This window comes from Myotis nattereri, assembly GCF_964212035.1.
Source record: "Myotis nattereri genome assembly, chromosome: 13".
Lineage (NCBI taxonomy): Eukaryota > Metazoa > Chordata > Mammalia > Chiroptera > Vespertilionidae > Myotis > Myotis nattereri.
Genome location: NC_138088.1, coordinates 21,062,155 through 21,085,268, shown reverse-complemented (window position 1 = coordinate 21,085,268; position 23,114 = coordinate 21,062,155). Strand labels below are relative to the sequence as shown.

The window sequence follows — 23,114 nt, the reverse complement described above, 5'->3', positions numbered from 1 at the left end:
CATGAAATGCATGCATATTCGTCTTAATATAAAATGTTACAGATATTTAAATGTTTATAATTTTTGATACATTAGTAATTCCAGTAAGCTAATACCCTTAAATGTTATCTATCTGATATTTTTGTCACCAGTTGCCATAAATTTAACTCATAGTAGTATTCGCCATGTAGTAGTCATTCAAGAAATAAGGGAAAAAATATTTGATATTACCTACTGCTTATAAAGTGTGTACTGTAGCCCCCTTCTGCACTGTAAGCTCCCCGAGGCGCTCCCTGCCACGCCACACCCCGCCCCACTCTGTCCCATGCTCTGGCTCGCGCTCTGGTTCCCACCTGGCCTCTGGCCCACGGCATCAGGCCCTCGCTTTCCAGGTCTGGCCCACAGCCCTTCTCTTCTATTTTTCAAGTCCCTTGTGGGCAAGGATGTGGTCGTGGAACTCAAAAATGACCTGAGCATCTGTGAGATCCTCCATTCTGTGGATCAGTATCTCAACATCAAACTAACCGACATCAGTGTCACAGACCCTGAGAAATACCCTCACATATTATCGGTGAAGAACTGCTTCATCCGAAGCTCAGTGGTCCGCTATGTGCAATTGCCCGCACATGAGGTGGACATGCAGTTACTACAGAATGTAGCGAGGAAGGAGACCCTGCAGCAGAAACAGTGATGACTCCTCCTCTACTCCCCTTTCCTCTTCCATTGGTGATCCTTGACCTGGTGTCCCAGCCCAGGACCCCCTCCTTCATACTTAAGATGTTTATTGTTTTTCAATAGTGAAGGTGCTTTTTTTAAAAAAGGGATGAGTAGGTGAGAAGACTAATTAGTGGGTAGCAGCTATCCTCAGTGAGAAGGGGAAGATAAGTTGTCTGGGGAACTGCAGTGTTCCTGGTCCCCAGCACATGCCTTTCTTACTCCTTCCCCGGAGATGGTGGGAGAATCTCCTAGATTTCCTGGGCAGCATGTGATTCACTTGGGGGAATGGAAGGAATCTGTCCTGCATCGGGAATAAAATTTATGGTGCAAAAGTAAATAAAGTGTGTACTGTATATCTAATGCTGTAAGAGGCTCCCAAATTAATGCTACTCTGGTGGAAACAAAGTGATTTGTGAAACAGCCCTTTGCTAACAAAATGGTCCTTTCTTTTTCCTCCCCACCTAACATATCCCCCTGGTTAGTTTCCTTTTAACCTATTATTAGAATGAAGAAGTCATTTTGATATATTAATTTAAAAGAAATTATTCTATAACTAAGAAAAACCATATATCATTAAAATTATAAATAGCTGATATAATATCAATGGTAGATGTATGTCTTTCAATGCTTGTAGATGAAAAGATATGCAGAATTAATTCTGCTCTTCTAGTTACTGTTCTGTACTAATCTAGCACATTTTAATACTGCTTTTTATCTCTATGTAGTAGAAAACTTTAAGGAAAAGATATGCCTCTTGCTATTTACTTACCCAAAGGGAAATTTTTGTTTAATGGTTAAGAGAAAGTAGAATTTTAAACATCTTTAATGGTCATTTTACTAATAATAGAGTTATTTTTATTAAAAATGTATAATGACAGCATGATTTAAATATAAGATCAATTACAATTTTAATACATTGTATTATCCTTTATGATCAGGAAAATAGATTAAGCTGGTTTACCCAATGTACTGAATATATTGCCAAAGATTACATATTTTGCATTTCAAATTAATTTGTTGAAAGCAATTAACTTTAGATATATTTACATAAGAAATTTAGTGTATAATTTTAGGTTCCTGAGGATGCTAAAGTTCATTACCCATGTGTTCTCAAATAATAATGCATGCGTCCTACTCAGAATTTTGAATTGGTTTCCTCTACCTGGAATGCTCTTCTAGTGTCTATCTATCATTCCCCTATCACCTTCAAGTCACTTTTTTTAGAATGTCCACTGATCAGAGAGGCCTTCTCTGATTATAGTCTTGTTACTCTCTGCTTTTATCTTGCTTGTTTCCTTATAATTTGATGTTGATTTGATTATTCTGTTGTTAGCTCATGTGAGTTGGGATTTTTGTCAGCTTTCTTCATGCTGTATCCCCAATGCCATATTGTTAGCTCATGTGAGTTGGTATTTTTATCTGCTTTCTTAAACAATAAAATGTTGCCCTGGCTGGTTTGGCTTGGTGGATAGAGCGTCGGCCTGCGGACTGAAGGGTCCCAGGTTCAATTCTGGTCAAGGGCATGTACCTTGGTTGCAGGCACATCCCCAGTAGGGAGTGTGCGGGAGTCAGCTGATCGATGTTTCTCTCTCATTGATGTTTCTAATTTCTAACTCTCTATCCCTCTCTCTTCCTCTCTGTAAAAAAATCAGCCGAAACCGGTTTGGCTCAGTGGATAGAGCGTTGGCCTGCGGACTGAAAGGTCCCAGGTTCGATTCCGGTCAAGGGCATGTACCTTGGTTGCGGGCACGTCCCCAGTGGGGAGTGTGCAGGAGGCAGCTGGTCGATTTTTCTCTCTCATCGATGTTTCTAACTATCTCTCTCCTTTCCTCACTGTAAAAGCTCAATAAAATATATTTTTAAAAAAATCAATAAAATATATTTTAAAAAATAAACAAAATAAAATGTTTTTATTGATTTTTATAAAGAGATGAAGGGAGAGTGATAGAGAGATAGAAATATTAATGAGAGAGGAACATCATCCAGTGGCTGCCCCCTGTAAACCAATACTGGAGATTGAGCTCAAAACCTGGGCATGTGCCCTGACTGGGAATTGAACCCGTGACATCTTGGTTCATGGGTTGATACTCAACCACTGAGCCCCACTGGCCATGCTTATCTACTTTCTTCACACTATATCCCCAGTGCCTGGAACAGTTCCTGGTACACAGTAGGCATTTCATTAAAAAAACAAAAAAAAAAAACTTGGGTAAATGAATTAAGTACATTTATCATGAAGATTAATTGTATAAGGTAGTAGAGATTCTTTTTTTTCTACTCCTGATTTTCTATAGCATACATTTGTTTTTTAAAAATAATATTTGGCCGAACCGGTTTGGCTCAATGGATAGAGCGTCGGCCTGCGGACTGAAGGGTCCCAGGTTCGATTCCGGTCAAGGGCATGTACCTTGTTTGCAGGCACATCCCCACTGGGGGGCGTGCAGGAGGCAGCTGATCGATCTCTCTCTTCGATGTTTCTAACTCTCTATCCCTCTCCCTTCTTCTCTGTGGAAAATCAATAAAATATATTTTTTAAAAAAAATAATAATAATAATATTTGACCAAAAGGATACTAAACAGTATTTATATCTTCAGAAGAATTTTTGAGGATTTTGAGGCTTCTCAACATCATTGACATCAGTTATTATAACTGTTTTTAGTGCACATTAATTGTTAGATATTGCAAGTTACTTGACAAATTACTGACTGCACTGGATTTTTTTTCAGTATTTCTATTAAAGTTGTCTGGATTACTGTTGGTATCTTTTTATAGGTTTCATTATTTGCAGAACTTTTCAATGAAATGCTTCAAAGAGATTTTGGTGTCAGAATATACAAATCATTATTATCTCTTCCTGAGAAAGAGGACAAAAAAGAAAAGGAAAAGAAAAGCAAAAGAGATGAGAGAAAAGATAAAAAAGAAGAAAGAGATGATGAAATTGATGAGCCAAAACCCAAACTAAGAAAATTGGGGGATGATAAAGATAAGAAAGAAGATAGAGATGAAAAGAAGGTCTGTAATAATTTCTCTGACCACCAAACCTAATTTAGAAGTTTTCCAATTAATCTCTAGAATATAACAAATAATGATGTTTCATCAGAATAGTAAAACGTAAAGGCAAAACAAACTTTTAGTGTATTCGAAATTTAAGTCTTTGGTTTAAGCCTATATAAACATCTGTAACTAGTTTTATAGTTTATTCTTTTTGTTTAAGTCAGACAGCATGATATGATTTACATATATTGTGAATGGCAGTTAATTCTTAAAGTGTATTATTGTAATAAATATATAATGTGATTCTACCTCAAGTAAGTTTAGTGGATTTAATTATTTTGTTTGTTCTAAGTTGATATTTGGCAAGATGTTTTGCTTATTAATTTTAAGGTATTTTAAATTACAGAAAGAAGATAAAAGAAAAGATGATTCTAAAGATGATGATGAAACTGAAGAAGATAATCAAGATGAATATGATCCAATGGAAGCAGAAGAAGCTGAGGATGAAGAAGATGGTATGATTCAAATTTATTTCTAAAGAACGTATATACAGCCCTGGATGGTTTGGTTCAATGAATAGAGTATCGGCCTGCGGACTGAAGGGTCGCAGGTTCGATTTCAGTCAAGGGCACATGCTCAGGTTGCGGGCTAGATCCCCAGAAGGGGGCAAGCAGGAGGCAGCCGATCAGTGATTCTCAGATCAGTGATTCTCTCTCATCATTGATGATTCTATCTCTCCCTTCCTCTCTGAAATCAATAAAAATATATTATTTTTTAAAAAGAAAATATACTTATATGTAGCCCATAGATACAAACAATAGTGCGGTGAAGGTGTGGAGTGGGATAGGGGCTAAATGGAGGCAGGCCAACATGTGGGACAATGGGAGACATTGTGATACTGTCAACAATAAAAATTCATTTCTTAGTAAAAAAAATATATTTGTTGTTTAGTAACTTTATCTTTGAAGTCTATAATTTTTTTAAAAAAATATATTTTATTGATTTTTTACAGAGAGGAAGGGAGAGGGATAGAGAGTTAGAAACATCGATGGGAGAGAAACATCGATCAGCCGCCTCCTGCACATCTCCTACTGGGGATGTGCCCGCAACCCAGGTACATGCCCTTGACCGGAATCGAACCTGGGACCTTTCAGTCCGCAGGCTGACGCTCTATCCACTGAGTCAAACTGGTTTCGGCTGAAGTCTATAATTTTAATATTTTTTAGAATACAAACTATTCTTTAGTGAAAAAATCTTTATATTAAGTAATTTTATTTTTAGGTGAGAGACTTAAATATATTTAAAAAAAGAAAACTGATTTTTGCATTTTTATTTTATATATATATATTTTTTATTGATTTCAAAGAGGAATGGAGAAGGAGAGAGAGAGAGAGAAATATCAGTGATGAGAGAGAATCATCAATCAGCTGCCTCCTGCACACCTCCTAACTGGGGACCGAGCCCACAACCCAGGCATGTGCCCTTGACCGGAATCAAACCTGGGACCCTTCAGTCCACAGGCTGACGCTCTATCCACTGAGCAAAACTGGCTAGGGCTGATTTTTGCATTTTTCAAATATTATGAAGACTAATTATACATCCAAGGTTTTTTTTTTTGCTGTTTTTTTGTTTTTTTGTTTTTTTTTTTTTTTTTACCTAATTGTTTATTAGGTAAAAATTTTGCAAACATATATTAGTGGTAACAGTGGAGCTGGAGAGTATTGCACCTTCTCTAAGCTACACAGCAAGAACCACCAATAGTGGTGCTTGCGGACAGCTTGGTGACCCATTGGGTGTCAGGATGTCTGATAGCTTTATGGAATGGATTGATGAGGGTAACCTCAACGAATCTGTGCATTGAACTTCACCAAACCGGTTAGAATTCAAAACTCTAAGGGCCCCACAGTGCCACCCAGCTTCTTCCTCAGAAGCAGACTGAAGGCTTCCAGCAAGTTTTAGCTGGTTACTACCATGATATGATGGACAGTCTTGCCCTAGGTTGCACCCTTAGGACTTGAGCGTTTGTGGCCACCACTATGCTCATGAATCTGATCTATGACATGACCTTGCGTGGCCTTGTATCCCAGCTTTATGAGGCCAGGTGGAGAACAGAGAGCTGGCAGTACCGCCAGCAGTGCACCCTGAGAGGAAAGCGCGTTATATCAGACTGCTTCTTCCTGGATGTACTTGTAAGTGCCCTTCTTGGCTTACCTGATGGCTTCAGCCAGGTTGAAAGATATCGCCCAAGTTTTAAATCAAACTTTTACCAATAGGAATGATATTCAAAATACTTTACAATAAATTACCTAACCAGTCATAGATGCCAGCCATAAAGTACCTGTAAAGCTCCACTGTTAATTTTCTAGGTTTTTAAATAACAGTTGAGATTGCCAATATATACCACAAAACTCACTCATTTTAATTATGCAATTTTACTTTTTAAAAAATAGATTTTTATTGATTTCAGAGAGGAAGGGAGAGGAAGGGACGAAGAGAGAGATAGAAACATCAGTGATGAGAGGGCTGCCTCCTGCATGCCCCACACTGGGGATCAAGCCTGCAACCAGGCATGGCATGTGCCCTGACCGGGAATCGAACTGTGACCTCATAGTACAGATCAGTACTCAGCCACTGTGCCACACAAGCCGGGCTCCTTTTAGCTTTTATTTTTTTAATTTAAATTATTTATTCTTGAAAGTATTACTCCTTTTAGCTTTTAGAAAATATACTTGGCTCTGTGTTTTGTTTAAATTTGTTATTTTCAGTTTTGCGTATAAAATTCAGGTTTTTTAAAATTGTGCCATCCAGATATTTATAGAATTAGTTTCTTTTATCTGATTAAATAAAGCCAGTCTTTTCTTTGCACTAGTCAGTTTATAAGATTCTTTTATTTTTAATTGTTTCTTACAAAATCCAAACTATTTTTATTTATGTGTTTCTTTGCTAAAATGTCTTTTTTTTTCTTTCTTTTTTTTTTAATTTATTGGAGTGACATTGGTTAATAAGATATAGGTTTCAGGGGTATAATTCTATAATACATCCCATTTGCTAATGTGTCATTTGAAAACATTAGTAATAGAAAAGTATTTTTTGTCTCTGTTGTAGTTGAAATCTGTATTGAGTTTGTTGCTACTCTTGTATTTATTTTACAGATCGGGATGAGGAAGAAATAAACAAACGAGATGACAAAAGAGATATCAACAGGTACTGCAAGGAGAGACCCTCTAAAGATAAGGTATTTATTGTTTACTGTGTTCTTTATAATGTGATAATTCCATTTCTTACATAATCCAGGCTTATTATTAAACGCTAGAGGCCCGATGCACGAAAATTTGTGCACTGGGCGGGGAGGGTCCCCTCAGCCCTTTCACAGTCCAGGACCCTTCGGGGGATGTCCACCTGCCAGTTTAGGCTTGCTTCCTGGGGGATCGGGCCTAAACTGGCAGTCAGACATCCCTCTGGCAACCTGGGAGCCCTCAGGGAATGTATGACTGCGGCTAAGGCTACAGAGGAGGCGGGAGAGGCTCCTGCCATCGCCACACCACTGCGCTCACAGCCATCAGCCCGGCTTGTGTCTGAGCGGAGCTCCCCCTGTAGGATAACATAGTTATGAAGTTTATTGGTCCTTGTATATCTATATATTACCACTCAGAGCAAAATTCTGCTATTTTTATATTTGTGGTTATGTCAGGTAACCAGTATATCTTATTCCTTTCTCCCATACACATAAACCAGATATCAACTTATTTGAGCTAAGATGAGGTAAAGGTGTTTTCCAGTTTTTATTATTATATGGACATAGTCTCAATTTCTCACTTTTCAGGGGTAAAAATTATATGCTATGTCTTCTATATTCTCTTTAGGAAAAAGAAAAGACTCAGATGATCACAGTTAACAGGGATCTGTTAATGGCATTTGTTTATTTTGATCAAAGTCATTGTGGTTACCTTCTTGAAAAGGATTTGGAAGAAATACTTTATACTCTTGGACTACATCTTTCTCGGGCTCAGGTAATCTTGTGAATATTTAAAATGAGCATTTTTAAGTAACTTTTTTATCTCTTAGATTTTTTAAGTATAAAAGCAATATAGTATATATGTATTAAATATAGTAGTACAGTCAAGCAGTTATGAAATGTATAAAAAAGTTAAATGTCGCCCTAGCCAGTTTGGCTCAGTGGATAGGGCGTCAGCCTGCAGACTGAAAGGTACCGGGTTTGATTCCGGTCAAGGGCACATACCTGGGTTGCAGGCTTGATTCCTAGTAGTGGTTGTGCAGGAGGCAGCCAATCAATAATTTTCTCTCGTCCTTGATGTTTCTCTCTCTCCCTCTCCCTTCCTCTCTGAAATCAATAAAAATATGTTTTTAAAAAGTTCAATGTCCCCTCTCCTAATTCCCATCCAATATGTATGAAATCATTTGATACATATTGATAGACAACTTTTTTTCCATTTAACAATCTATCATGGGCATTCTACCATGAAATTAGAGACCCACTTTATTCTTTTTATGACTGTTTAACATTACATGATATAGATGTGCATAATTGCCTTTAACTAGTCACAGTTGCTGGCTGGCTTTTAATTTTTTAGAATTGCAAACTAAGAGGGAAGGAGGGGGTGGGTAAGAGATCAACCAAAGGACTTGTATGACATGCACTGACAACCAGGGAGAGATGCTCAATCCAGGAGCTGCTGAGGAACAGCAACTTTGCAGAGTACCCTCTTGCACTCTGGGACCCCTCAAGGGATATCGGGCTGCTGGTTTTGGCTCGATCCCTGCAGGCCAGGCCAAGGGACCCCACCTGCTGGACGGACCCCACTCACTCTGCAGATGCCCTTTGAGCCGTGGCACGGCCCCAGGTGTCGCCGGCTGGGGAGGGACTGCGAGAGGTTGGCTCCAGGGAGTGTCCAGCCTGTCTTGCCCAATCCCACCCCACCTGCCACCTTCTAATTAATTTACTTTCAATGTGCACAAATCCATGCACCGGGCCTCTAGTCTATACGTAAAAGCCTAAGCAACCGGCCAACTGTTCGACCAGCCAACCGGTAGCTATGATGCGCACTGACCACCAGGGGGCAGACGTTTAACGCAGGAGCTGCTGAGCTGTGGTTCTCGGGTGACGCACCCGAAATCAGGGCCGGAAGCCCGATTCCAGGGTGCATCACCTGAGAACCACCCTTTCGCAGTCCAGGACTCCTTGGGGATGTCAGAGAGCCGGTTTCAGCCCAATCCCCGCAGGCCATACCGAGGGACCCCACTGGTGCACAAATACATGCATTGGGTCTCTAGTACTAGTACTATAATAACTGTCTTTGTACATATAATTTATGTTAGTTTTTCTTTCAGCATTAGACTTTTGTTTTTAACAAAAATTTTTCAGCCCTAGCTGGTTTGGCTTAGTGGATAGAGCATCAGCCCTGTGGACTAAAGGGTCCTGGGTTTGATTCTGGTCAAGGACATGTATACCTTGGTTGCAGGCTCGATCCTCAGCTTTGGTCGGGGTGTGTGCAGGAGGCAACCAATCAATGTGTCTCTTTCACATTGATGTTTCTCTCTCTCTCTCTCTCTCTCTCTCTCTCTCTCTCTCTCTCTCTCTCCCCCTGTCTTCCACTCTGTCTAAAAATCAATGGAAAAATATCCTCTGGCGAGGATTAACAAAAATAATAATACTGTAAAAAAGGTTTTTCAAATTATAATTGGGATTTTAAGTTTTTATGGAAGATTGTTCAAAGATTAAGTGCTCTCATTGGGAGTGAGTACCTGAGAAAATGCAGTTTGTGTTCAAGGGGAGTAAAAAAATTATTTTCATTTTTGTAACTTTTTTACTTATATAACAGGTAAAGAAGCTTCTTAATAAAGTAGTACTCCGTGAATCTTGCTTTTATCGGAAATTAACAGATACCTCAAAAGATGAAGAAAACCATGAGGAGTGTGAAGCACTGCAAGAAGATATGCTAGGTTTGCGAGTATTATTTTAAAATTGTGCCACTATATAAGTATTATTAGTTAAAGAAAAAGTAAAATATGGTACCTTTTATATTATAGGAAACAGGTTATTACTTCCAACACCAACAGTAAAACAGGAATCAAAGGATGTGGAAGAAAATGTTGGCCTTATTGTTTACAATGGTGCAATGGTAGATGTAGGAAGCCTGTTGCAAAAATTGGAAAAGAGTGAAAAAGTAAGAGCTGAAGTAGAGCAGAAGCTACAGTTACTAGAAGAAAAAACAGGTAAGAACAGAATTGGATGTGTCAGTACTTCTAACACCCTATTGGGCTATATACAGGGTGTCCCCAAAAAATGTATACACACTTAAACAGCTGGTAGCTCAACTTTGAACATGAAAGGTAGTTTAATAAATACTGCCTTTATAATTATTCAGAGTGTGTATATATATTTTGGGGAGAACCTATATTTGTGTAGATACATACATACCTTTACATATTATATATCATATATTTTAGTCTAGGCCACATAATTTAACTTTACTTTTGACCATTTTGGTTAAATGTAAGAAATTGCTTAGCTATATGAGACTTAATTTTAGATCTTCATGTGTATGCTCAGGTTTTTGTTATTTTTTTTTTGCTGTTTCTTAGAAATATATTTTTATTGATTTCAGAGAGGAAGGGAGAGAGAGATAGAAACATCAATGATGAGAGAGAGTCATCATTGGCTCTCTCCTGCATGTACCACCTTGAGGATCAAGCCTGCAACCCGGGCATGTACCCTGACCGGGAATTGAACCTTGACCTCCTGGTTCATAGGTTGATGCTCAACCATTGAGCCATACTGACCAGGCATATTCTCGAGTTTTTTTTTATTGTTCTGTTGCATCCTTTTCATCCTTTTTTTTTTTTTTTCTAAAGATCTGATTTTTTAAAAATACATTTTTATTGATATCAGAGAGGAAGGGAGAGGGGGAGAGAGAGTTAGAAACATCAATGATGAGAGAATCATTGATTGGATGCCTCCTGCACGCCCCCTACTGGGGATCGAGCCTGCAACCTGGGCATGTGCCCTTGACCAGAATCCAACCCTGCACCCTTCAGTCCACAGGCCAACGCTATATCCCCTGAGCCAAACCGACTAGGGCAACCCAAGGATATTTTTCCATTGATTTTTAGAAAGTGGAAGGGAGGAGGAGAGACAGAGAGAAACATTGATGTGAGAGAGACACATCAATTGGTTGCCTCCTGTACATGCCCCGACCAGGGCCGGGAACCTGCAACCAAGGTACGTACATGCCCTTGACAGGAATCGAACCCAGGACCCTTCAGTCCGAAGGCCGATGCTCTGTCCACTGAGCCAAATGGGCTAGGGTTTCATCCTCCTATTTTTGACTAGTTTCTGCTACTTTGTCTAATCTATGCAATCATCTAAAAATGGAACCTGGCCCTGACCAGTTTTGCTCAGTGGATAGAGCATCGGCCTGCCGAGTGAAGGGTCCCAGATTCAATTCCAGTCAAGGCATGTACCTTGGTTGCGGGCACATCCCCAGTAGGGAGTGTGCAGGAAGCAGCTGAATTGATGTTTTTCTCTCATCGATATTTCTAGCTCTCAACCCCTCTTCATCTCCCTTCCTCTGTATAAAATATATTTTAAAAAAAATAAAACAATGGAGGCCTAACCGGTTTGGCTCAGTGGAGAGAGCATCAGCCTGCAGACTCAAGGGTCCCAGGTTAGATTCTGGTCAAGGGCATGTACCCTGGTTGTGGACACGTCCCCAGTGCAGGGTGTGCAGGAGGCAGCTGATTGATGTTTCTCTCTCATCGGTGTTTCTAACTCTCTAACCCTCTCCCCTCCTCTGTAAAAAAATCAATAAAATATATTTAAAAAAAGAAAAGAAAAACATCTGATGTTTAAAAAAAAAAGAATGGAACCTGGATTTTAGAAGTAATACTTATATAAAACTTAAGTTAGTATTGCAGTTTGCTATGTAATTTTTGAAATTGACATTAGTGGGCTATTTTAAGGAATTGCATATGCATTTTTTAATAGATGAAGATGAAAAAGCCATATTAAATTTGGAGAATTCCAACAAAAGCCTGTCTGGTGAACTCAGAGAAGTTAAAAAGGACCTTAGTCAATTACAAGATAACTTAAAGATTTCAGAAAATATGAATTTGCAATTTGAAAACCAACTGAATAAGACAATCAGAAACTTATCCACAGTAATGGATGAAATCCACACTGTTCTCAACAAGGTTAGTAGTTTGTACTTTCAATGTTTTCATAATTTATTCCAGTTTTTTAATCTATTTCACACTATTTTTTGGTGGTTTTTCTTGGAGCAAATAATGGTAGCGTTCTGCCCTTCATCAGATTGTTCAAAAGCAATTCCCTAAATATCAGATTTTTCTAGAACCTACTCAGGATGTCAACATGGTTTATTTCCTATAGCAAATGTTATTTGTATTCCTCAGTGAATTTGAATTTGAGGAAGATAAAACCACTCTTTTTAAAACCCATTTACTTTTGGGCAGAGTTGAGAAGCTCTTTGGCACTCTCAAAATTAATTTACTAGTACTCTTTTGTTACTAGGGAAAAAATCCAGTAATTCAATGCCATTGTAAACTAACTTCAATAATAGAGATCTACAATCTTTTTTCTCTTTCAGAACAAGAAGAAAAAAAACTATAATGCAAGGAATTCACTACTGTTATTCCTTAGGACTTCTCATTTCTCAGGGCTCAGATGGCTTTCTCAAATACTAGAAGCCATTCTGCATAGAATTTAAAGATTTGAACATAGTTGCCCCACAGGGTCAATTTTCCATAGATATTAAAATGGAGTATCTCTGTTTACTAATGTTTATTATTTGTTATAGTTACATTTCAGAGACTCTAATAAAATATACTTTTTCCTTGTCTGTTATTTTATATAGGATAATGTGAAGAGTGAAGATAAAGATCAGAAATCCAAGGAAAATGGTGCAAGTGTATGATAATACATGTAGTGACGAAGGAATGGTGTTAAATAATGTAATATAAAAAATCATGATACAAGAATGTTTGGAAGTGATGCATGTTTGATTTTAGTAGTATAAATATCTGTTAGTACAAACGATGTGTAAAGTTTTATGAATGTGAGAGTCTGCTTTTGAAAATTGCTTGTAATTCCTGGCATTCAAATTATTAAACACTCCTTGAGTGAAATAATTTTGCATTGCAAAATGTTTTAGGATCAACTTTGTTATAGTTTTAACACCAATAAACTTTATCAGTTTAATTGACAGTAGAATTTAATTACCAAATGTCTTTTATTAAAATACCTAGGGAAAAAAAGAGAGAAGAGAGAGAGAAAAAAAACAACCTAGAAAATTGCAGTAATTTTATTTATAGAATTTTTTAAAGTTTTAGTATTTTAAAATTTTAGTATAAATCATAAAATAGCATGCTGCTTAAGTTTTGCAAGTTTTTGACCCAGACTTTTTTACTTGTCATAAAAAGATATTCCTCTAATATCTGTCTCTGAAAACATTCATTAAAAATTCAATTTATCCAACAGAGAGTACATAAAAAACTAAGAAGCAATTGACAGTTGATATTATCTGTGGAAGGCTTTACATAGAATTAACAGTTCTGATGTTAATGTTACTGCTTTCAGTGAATTGTTTGACTTTTTACGAAGAGCACCCATATTATAATTTTGAGGGTTTTTTACAGTATATATCAAGTGTACAGTTTAGCACCAAGCCAGTAGATGTCACTATGATGTCTTAAGTTAAGCCTTGTTTAATTAAAAATAATATTTTTTATTAGTCTGTGTACTTCCTTCAGAATTGAGTGGATACATAAGAGTCGATTAGCTGTTGAGTGGAAAAAGTAGGAAATGTGATATACTGTTAAGCAGTGTTTCTAATCGGGTGGTGAATTTATCCCCAGAGGACATTTAGCAGTGTCTGAAGACATTTCTACTTGACACAGCTGGGTGAGTGCTCACTAGCATCTAGGTAGGTGCTAGAGGCCAAGGATGTTGCTAAACATTCTACATTGCTTAGGATAGCCCATACTCCAAAGAATTATATGTAACCCAGAATGTCAATAGTACCCATGTTGAAAAGCTCTGATTTAAAGTAATATATGGTTAAGTGATATGTCTTTTAAGTTGCTGTTTCTGGTCTTATGGTTTGTTGAACTCTGAAGTCAGATTACAGATTGATCCATAATTGTACAGTTATTTTCCCCATCGTTAGAGTAAGATGAAACATTACAGGGTGGTTGGAAAGTTGTTTCTTAAGGGAAAGTCTTAGAGATAAACTTTTAACTAAAAGACAGCAAAGAAGGTGGTTCTTTAATAGAGAATGTTTTTAAATGAGAAAAATAATTATAAAGTTCACATCTCAGACTTACTTTTCCCAGAGATAGTTAAATCATAATAATACTGGAAGCATGGAGAAAAATAGATAAATCTTTCCATTATATCATTTCTTTTTTTAAAATATATTTTATTGATTTTTTTAATTGATTTTTTACAGAGAGGAAGGGAGAGGGATAGAGAGTTAGAAACATGGGTGGGAGAGAAACATCGATTAGCTGCCTCCTGCACACCCTCCCCCACACACATACTGGGGATGTGCCCGCAACCAAGGTACATGCCGTTGACCAGAATCGAACCCGGGACCCTTCACTCCGAAGGCTGACGCTCTATCCACTGAGCCAAACCAGTTAGGACTATTATATCATTTCTTGAAGGTAAATTTCTAAGCTAGGAAAATAAGTTACATATAGAAAATTTGGTTTTAAAGAAAATGAGGGAAAGAGCACCTGTGTTTGCCCTTTTTTTCCCCCCCAGAAGCTGTTTATTTTCTTTTGTCAACCTTCTTTCCATTCTGTGGAAGAACAGCTTAAGAGCACTCATTGGTTGTTCCTACCCATTCAGTGGCAATGGGGCTGCAGATCAGTCTTCAGTGGCAGGCCGAGTGCTGCAGTCTTTTTATTTATTTTTTATTTTTTTAATATATTTATTTCACAAAGGAAGGCAGAAAGAGAAAAAGATAGAAATGTCAATGATGAGAATCATTGATCAGCTGCCTCCTGCATGCCCACATTGGGGATCAAGCCTGCAACCCAGGCATGTGCCCTGACCTGGAATTGAACCGTGACCTCTTGATTCATAGGTTGACGCTCAACCACTGAGCCACACCAGCCGGATGTCAATGCTTCAGTCTTCAAAAGGAAACTGCTGAATAGGCACAGAGGGCACCTGCACACCTTCAGAGCAACCTGCAACCCCAGGCTCAGAAGCAGTGAACTCAGGAGCTGGAGCATGCCGTTCACCCTAAAACTTCTCCTTCGTCTGTTTTACACTTTCACACGATTCTGAGCCCTAGCCAGTTTGGTTCAGTGGATAGAGCATTGGCCTGCCTACCAAAGGGTCCCAGGTTTGATTCCGGTCAGGGGCACTTAACTCGGTTGCAGGCTCCTCCCTGGCCCCGGCCCCGGTTAGGGTGCGTGCAGGAGACAACTAATAGATGTGTGTCTCTCACATTGATATTTCTCTCTATCCCTCTCTCTTCCACTCTCTAAAATCAGTGGAAAAATTTCTTGGGTGAGGACTTAAAAAAATTTTTTTTAATTGTTTTGAATATTCAGAAGTAAAAATGCAGGCTATTCTCTAACTGCTGTTCATTATCTCATTTGACATTAACCAAGTCAAAAAATTTATTATATTAACGTGATACATGATAAGATTTAATTTTATTTTCCAATCATTTTTATGTTCTCAATGCCTGGAACATTTTTGGATATCTAATACTTGGTTCAGTCATTATAGGACAGTTGAAATTTTAAGACTTCATTATTTCTAAATTTTGTCTGAGTTCTTTTTTAAAGAAATTATAGTGACATTTAGACTTTATTTATGTACACATTTCACTCCTCTCAAAATTTTCAGTTATATCCTATCCAACATATACTTTTAAATATTTTACCTGTTCTGATCCCCTAACCACAACCTATTACCACTTAGAATTAGAGATGACTAATCATTGGCTTATGAACTCTTGTCCAACTTGCTTAAGTTTGCCCCTTTAAGATGATTTGAGGTGCTCTTGCCTTTCAGCCTAACAGTCCTAAAACCTTAATCATAAAGTTTTGTAGCTTGAATGAATATAGTGTTACTGGTGAAGAAAATAAGAATCTTAATCCATTATAAAATCCAAAACTTATCCTCTAAAGTGGCAAAGGAGTGCTGGTTCTTGGGTGTTAGTTTTCCAAATAGAAGAAAGAACTTCCTGCTTCTATTTCTGTTGTGCAATTGGTGAGCCATCACAAGAGACAATGGAACTGCTTGGATTACTAGAAATAATCCCAACATATTTTGAAGAAGCAAAGATTGAGCCTAATCCTCTGAAAATAGTCAACAAGGCAAAAGCATTAAATAAAAATTTTTAATATGATCCAAGTAATGTGACAGGGTATTTCAGGATATTTGTAATATTACATTCCATAAAGAAGATTCTAGAAATGACCAAGTGGGGAAGTTCAGAGTCATAATTAACCACTCAGTGACACTCAATAGACTTGAAAAATCTCAGGAGTGATTTTGGTATTAATCTAATAACATCTGATTTTGGATGACACCAAATTTTATAGGCTTATAAAATATTTTTATATAATTAACCTCAATGTACATTAACAATTTGAACAAATTGTGTTTCAAGAAGTTCCAAAATCACGGGTGTTGTTGTTTTTTTTTAACACTATCATTCATGTGTTTTAGCAGAGTGAAGCCTAAATAATGTATTTGTTAATAGTAATTCTTTGGGAAACTGTCTCAGTATAGGTGGAAAACAAAAGAAACATGTGAAGACCCTGAGCAGGACAGGCTGGAATAGGTGGGACAGGTTAGCTGATTGACACCTTTTCATATCTGCCTTCTCTGTACCCTGAGAACTCACAGTAACTGCTTGTGTTACAATATAACTGAGCCTCACCCCCTACGCAGTGCAAGGCAAGACGTGCAGAGACCATTCATTCCATCAATTGTGTGCCCTTGGGCACTCTCTCATTCTGAAGAGTGGCCAGGATATGTAATTGTACCTTTGCTAAGGGTCAAAGCTTTGTTGACTTTTGCCAAAGGTGGACTCAGGAGGAATGACACTTGAAGTTGGGCTTTTATGTTTTTGACAAATCTTAATGTTTATTTCACCACCAGTAGACTTACAAACTTGGACACAGGTTCACAGACCATGATAATCCCAAAAGTCAGCTCTTAGGCACCTTCCCTGTGCTTCAGTTGAGGGACAAATCTCAAGTGTCTCTGTCCTGTGGGGCACAGTCTTAGCCGAGATCGAAGGAAGGAATAGCAGGGATTTCTGCCACTGTGACAGCATCATTGTGTTGTGCCTTAATACAAAGGTGATCACTTTTTTCTGGTAAGAAAAGCAGTATTTATGTAAAAACCAAAAAAAAAAAAAAGTTCAGAAACAACTTTCTGCTAAAGGAATTTGGAGTATGTTAAACATGGATGAGTTTGTTTATTAGAACACGTACAAAAGTTATAGCCCTGACCGGTTTGGCTCAGTGGATGGAGCGTCGGCCTGCGGACTGAAGGGTCCCAGTGAGGGGCGTGCAGGAGGCGGCTGGTCGATGTTTCTATCTCATCGATGTTTCTAACTCTCTATCTCTCTCCCTTCCTCTCTGTAAAAAAATCAATAAAATATATTTTAAAAAAAAATCTCCAGACTTCAGTAGCTGGGGAAGGAATAATTTAAAAAAAAAAAAGTTATAGATGTATTAGGGAGTCTATCCATGGATATCTATGTCCACAGGGCATTAAAATTTTTCGTGAAAACAGGTAATGCTACTTGTATATGCCTAGGTGGAATTGACAGTTTCAGCAGGGAAGGACTCATATCTTCAGTGGCTGGCTTTGTGAGTTCTCTCTGAGCCAGGTAATAACTGAACCTTGTGTGGCTACTTAGAGCCTGAATTGGATTCCCTTAACTATTTAGATCTCCGCTTACTAGCATTCCTAAAAAATACCACCGTGATGAGTGTATATTCTTTTTTTCTAAATTCTTTATTGTTGAAAGTATTACGTATTTCTCCTTTTTCCCCATTGACCTCTCCCTGGCCGCTCCTGCTCCTCAGCACATGCCCTCGCCCCCCCTACTGTCTGTGACCATTAGTTATGCTTATATGCATGCATACAAGTCCTTTGGTTGATCTCTTTCCCCTTCCCTTTGGTTGATCTCTTACCTGCCCCCCTTCCCTGCCTTTCCTCTGAGGTTTGAGGTTCTGTTAGATGCTTCTCTTTCCCTGGGATTTTTTTTTTCATCAGTTTATGTTGTTCATTATATTCCACAAATTATAGATTCTTTTTTAGGGTTTGATGTGATACTAAAGGGCCTTCATAGCACTCAGACAGTCATATACATAGTGTAGAAGGAACACTCCCTTCCTTCCTTCCTTCCTTCCTTCCTTCCTTCCTTCCTTCCTTCCTTCCTTCCTTCCTTCCTTCCTTCCTTCCTTTGATGTGGCCTTTCTAGCCCAGAATGCTTTCATCATACCTTTGCAAGTCCTCAAGTTAACCCTGGCATTGTGGATCTGAGATGACTTGGGTGGGTTTTTGTTGACAGGCTGTGTAGTTTTTCTCCTAATGATGTGAAGTCAAAGTAGGCACAAAAAGCATGTATTGATTTTAGGCAAAGAATTGAAGTGAACACAGTAATTGGAGGCACCTTAAAGGCTCCTCTATAGGACATGTAGTGTGCAGCACATTTTCTGGTTTAACTGCAATGCAGTTGCCATGTCTGTGGGTTCCAGGAAAGAAATTTGTTCCACTAAGATTTTGTATTCAGATTGTTTTGAAGTAAATTAAAATTAATACCTAAGGCCCAGCAAGCATGACTCAGTGGTTGAACATCGACCAGTGAACCAGGAGGTCATGGTTCGATTCCTAGTCAGGGCACATGCCTGGGTTGCAGGCTCAATCCCCATTGTGGGACGTGCAAGAGGCAGCCAATCAATGACTCTCTCATCATTGATGATTTTCTCTGTCTCCCTCAATAAAAATTACCCTCTCTGCCCTAGCCAGTTTGGCTCAGTGAATAGAGTGTCAGCCTGTGGACCAAAGGGTCCTGGGTTTGATTCCAGTCAAGGGCACGTAGGTTGGTTGCAGGCTCCTCCTGGCCTGGGCCCTGGTCAGGGCTTGTGCAGGAGGCAGCCAATCGATGTGTTTCTCTCACATCAGTGTTTCTCTCTTTCTTTCCCTCACATCTACTCTCCCTAAAATATCAATGGAAAAAATATTCTCTGGCAAGGATTAACAAAGATTAAAAGAAAAATTACCCTCTCTAAAATCAATTAAAAATATATTTTAAAAAATACCTAAGAATTTCTTTACAAATTGTTTTTGTTAAGTGAACTTTAGTGGAATGATAAACATTTTTCAGGAATTATTCAAACATTTCACTGCCTTATTTATTCATAAAGTGGGTGATATTTAGGACAATTTATTATCTAAACTGGGAACCTTTTGAGAGAAGAGTAAGGTGCTGAAAATAATTATATATAGGCACCAAGTATAAATCAGGATTGCCTAAGGCAAACTGATTCTTGCCTACTTACATATTATTCACCTATGGGTAATACCCTCTTTTGGTGTTCACTGGTTTAAAAACAAGCCACAGCCTCAGGTTTGTACACGAATGAAGATTAAGTCCCAAAGTACTTTTGACTGTAAATTACATAGTTTTTCTTACGTGTATAGAGGACATATGATGTCAGATAGTCACCGGGCCAGCTCCTTATTTCAGCCCCATTAATGATGGAGTCTGAATGTGATCATTAGGCCTAACCTGAGGCAGTGGTTCTTTTTTTTTTTTAATATATTTTATTGATTTATTACAGAGAGGAAGGGAGAGGGATAGAGAGTTAGAAACATCGATCAGCTGCCTCCTGCACACCTCCCACTGGGGATGTGCTCGCAACCAAGGTACATGCCCTTGACCAGAATTGAACCTGGGACCCTTCAGTCCGCAGGCCGATGCTCTATCCACTGAGCCAAACCTGTTAGGGCTTTTTTTTAAAATATGTTTTTATTGATTTCAGAGAGGAAGGGAGAGGAAGAGAGAGATGGAAACATCAATGATGAGAGAGAATCACTGACCAGCTGACTCCTGCACGCCCACCCCCCACTGGGGACGGAGCCCACAACCCAGGTATGTGACCCTGACCAGAATCGAACCTGGGACCCCTCGGTCCACAGGCCAAGGCTCTATCCACTGAGCAAACCCGGCCAGGGTGAGGCAGTGGTTCTTAAACTAGCATGCATCAGAATCACCTGGAAGGCTCGTTAAACTACTGATGGGATATAGAATTTTTGATTGAGAAGATCTGGGGTAGAGCCCAAGAATTTGCATTTCTAACAAGTGCCAGGTACTGACAGCAGCAGCTGTTCTAGATTAACTGGAGAACCTCCAAACTAACGTATACACACACAGCAGATAATTCTCTACTTAATATGTGATTAAAAACATTGGATAAGCTATATTTGTTGAATTAATGAATGCAAGTCTAGAAACCTGCAGGATAGCACTTTGAAAAGCTACTTTAAGATAGTTTGTTAAGGGAAAGGTCATAACTGCTCAAGCAACTGAATTAAGCTCAGGAAAATTAATTATTGTACCTATATAGGTTTCTTTTCACTTCTCACCTTCAAGCTGAAAAGTGGCTAATTCCTTTGTGAGGTATCAAATTCTGAACAATCTGCCCAACTGTGTTGCTCAGTGGTTGAGCGTCAACCCAGGAACTAAGAAGTCACCAGTTCTGGTCAGGGCATATGCTCGGGTTTCAGGCTCCATCCCCAGTAGAGTGTGCAGAATGCAGCCAATCAATGTTTCTCATCATTGCTGTTTCTCTTCTACTCCCTCCCTCTCTGAAATCAATAAAAATATAATTTTTTAAAATTCTGAACAACCGAATACGGAGTGTCTATGTGTGGTCAGCATGGTCTCTACTGTCTATTGGGTGAAGCTGAATAGGATGCTCAGATATAATGTGACGGTTAAGTGCTTCCTGTGCGGGCGGGGCCTATCACCTGGCTTGGGCAGGAACATAGAGTAGGTTGCTAAGCTGAGGGGGGGGGGGGGAATTGAGATGGTCAGCAGGGGAAGAAGTAAATAGACAACAAAGCCTTTTTGACAATGAGATCTCAAGAAAATGACAAGGCCAGGATTAGGCAGATATCAGAAGCAATAAGGGAGCATCTCTTGAAAATATGTGAGCAAAGGCTATCATTTCAATTCCAGATTCTCTGTGTCTCCGGCCAGAGGTTAGTCATCTGCCTGAAACTTAAAGGACTAATCTTCAAAGCAGTGACTTCATCCTCTGAGGCCTTAACCAGAGAGCCTTGTGTTTTCTCCGTGAGGCGGGGGGGGGGGGGGGGGGGGGGGGGTCCATGACTAGTTAGGCCCTCATGGAGAAATTGCTTTGAATGGGCAAGGCAGTGGGTGAGAGAAACTGAACTGGGCTTAGATACACTTCCAAACTGTTGCTCCATTGCATTCCAGAACTAGAGTATGTTGGTAGTCAATGGGACTGGTGAAGTGTGGAGTCATCCTGTGTTGCCCCCCCAGGCCGTACCCAGGGGTGGACAGTAATGCAGATGACTGTGTGCAGGCTGACTTCACTGTCCAAAGGTCTCATCTAGTGGGTGGAGAGCGTAAATAGGGGGTGAGGAGATGGTAATCTTCGAGGCTGTGTCAGTCTTACTGAAATCAGGCAGATTATCGTCTTAATTGCAGGGGAGTTGATCAGTTTGAATTAGAACTCAGCCAGTGGTAGGGCCATGCAGACAGAGGCCAGCCCCCAAAAAGAGGATTTTGCAGACTGTCAGGACCCCAACCACAGTGGCAGGAGTCCAGAGCAGACCCCAAATTCAGCAAACAACTTGGGCAGGAGTAAAGATAGAGGCTTATCTATACGATTTTGATTGAAGACAAGAGCCATGGGAAAGTGGTGGCATTTGGGTTTATACCACATTTAGGACACTGAAAGTAATACAATCTAGCCATTGTTGTGATGAACACCCTAAAATGTCAGGCTGCTTGGATTGTTAGCTCAAAAACCTGGTGTGGCTAAATCTGCAGTTTTATCTTTTTAAATATATTGTATTGATTTTTTACAGAGAGGAAGGGAGAGTGGTAGAGAGTTAGAAACATAGATGAGAAACATCGATCAGCTGCCTCCTGCACACCCCGTACTGGGGATGTGCCCGCAACCAAGGTACATGCCCTTGACCGGAATCAAACCTGGGACTACAGGCCGACGCTCTATCCACCGAGCCAAACCAGTTAGGGCTAAATCTGCAGTTTTAGAGAGAACCTGCTACTTAGAGCAGTGCAGGGCTGAAATGCGGGGTTAACCACAGGTGGTTTTAAGAGATTTATTAATCCAAAATATCTAGGCATTCTAATATATTTAATACTAGAGGCCCGGTGCACAAAAATTTGTGCACTGGGTGGGGGGGCGTCCCTCAGCCCAGCCTGTGCCCTCTCGCAGTCTGGGACTCCTCGGGGGATGACCACCTGCTGGCTTAGGCCTGCTCCCCCGGGGACTGGGCCTAAGATGGCAATCAGACATCCCTCTGGCAGCCTGGCAGCCCTCGGGGGATGTCCACTTGCCAGCGGGGAGCAGACCTAAGCTGCAGTCGGACATTCTTAGCACTGCTGAGAAGGCAGGAGAGGCTCCCACCACCACCACTCTACTGGCAGCCATCAGCCTGGCTTGTAGCTGAGCAGAGCTCCCCCATGTGGGAGCTCACTGACCACCAGAGGGCAGCTCCTGCATTGAGCGTCTGCCCCCTGGTGGTCAGTGTGTGTCATAGTGACCAGTCATTCCCAGTCTTTCTGCTGTTACGGTCAGTTTGCATATTACCCTTTTACTATATAGGATAGAGGCCTGGTGCACAGGTGGGGACCGGCTGGTTTGCCTTGAAGGATGTCCCGGATCAGGTGGGGGTCCCACTGGGGTTCCTGGCCAGTCTGGGTGAGGGGCTGAGGGCCGTTTTTCAGGCTGGCCGGGACTGAAGCTCCCAGCCTTTTCTTTTTTTCTTTTTCCTTTTTCTGGGATTTATTTACCTTCTATAATTGAAACATTGTTGCTTTCGGAGCTCAGAGCCGGGCTGCGGCAGGCGGGGAACCTTGGTTTCCCTCATCACTGGAGCAAGCAAGCCTCCTGCTTGCTTCAGCTGCGTGGCTGCCGGCCGCCATCTTTGCTGGCAGTTAATTTGCATATCGCCCTGATTAGCCAATGGGGAGCATAACGGAGGTACGGCTAATTACCCTTTTGTCTTTTATTAGATAGGAGGATGTTTTGTTAGAGCCAGCCTAATTTCAAATTGCATGAAATCAAATTCAGAGGAAATCAAGATTTGGAATAAAGTAAGAACTCTGCCATTCAAATGCTA

The 23,114-nt window shown here is 39.7% G+C and overlaps 2 protein-coding genes across 2 annotated transcripts in view; both read left to right on the top strand.

Moving 5' to 3' along the window:
- CCAR1 (cell division cycle and apoptosis regulator 1) overlaps positions 1 to 12,930 on the top strand; it is a 60,300-nt gene extending 47,370 nt beyond the window's left edge. Inside the window, exons 20-27 of the mRNA XM_081105013.1 lie at positions 3,470 to 3,709; positions 4,098 to 4,206; positions 6,844 to 6,926; positions 7,555 to 7,701; positions 9,532 to 9,652; positions 9,740 to 9,925; positions 11,697 to 11,902; positions 12,583 to 12,930. Of these exons, the coding sequence (XP_080961139.1) occupies positions 3,470 to 3,709; positions 4,098 to 4,206; positions 6,844 to 6,926; positions 7,555 to 7,701; positions 9,532 to 9,652; positions 9,740 to 9,925; positions 11,697 to 11,902; positions 12,583 to 12,642 (1,152 nt within the window). The 3' untranslated portion in view covers positions 12,643 to 12,930. The remainder of the gene's footprint in view (positions 1 to 3,469; positions 3,710 to 4,097; positions 4,207 to 6,843; positions 6,927 to 7,554; positions 7,702 to 9,531; positions 9,653 to 9,739; positions 9,926 to 11,696; positions 11,903 to 12,582) is intronic.
- LOC308529132 (U6 snRNA-associated Sm-like protein LSm2) lies at positions 305 to 670 on the top strand (the record flags this gene model as incomplete). Its single annotated transcript, XM_081105174.1, has 1 exon — positions 305 to 670. One exon carries the CDS (start codon positions 305 to 307, stop codon positions 668 to 670), a length of 366 nt encoding a protein of 121 aa, XP_080961300.1.
- Positions 12,931 to 23,114: the final 10,184 nt, after the last annotated feature.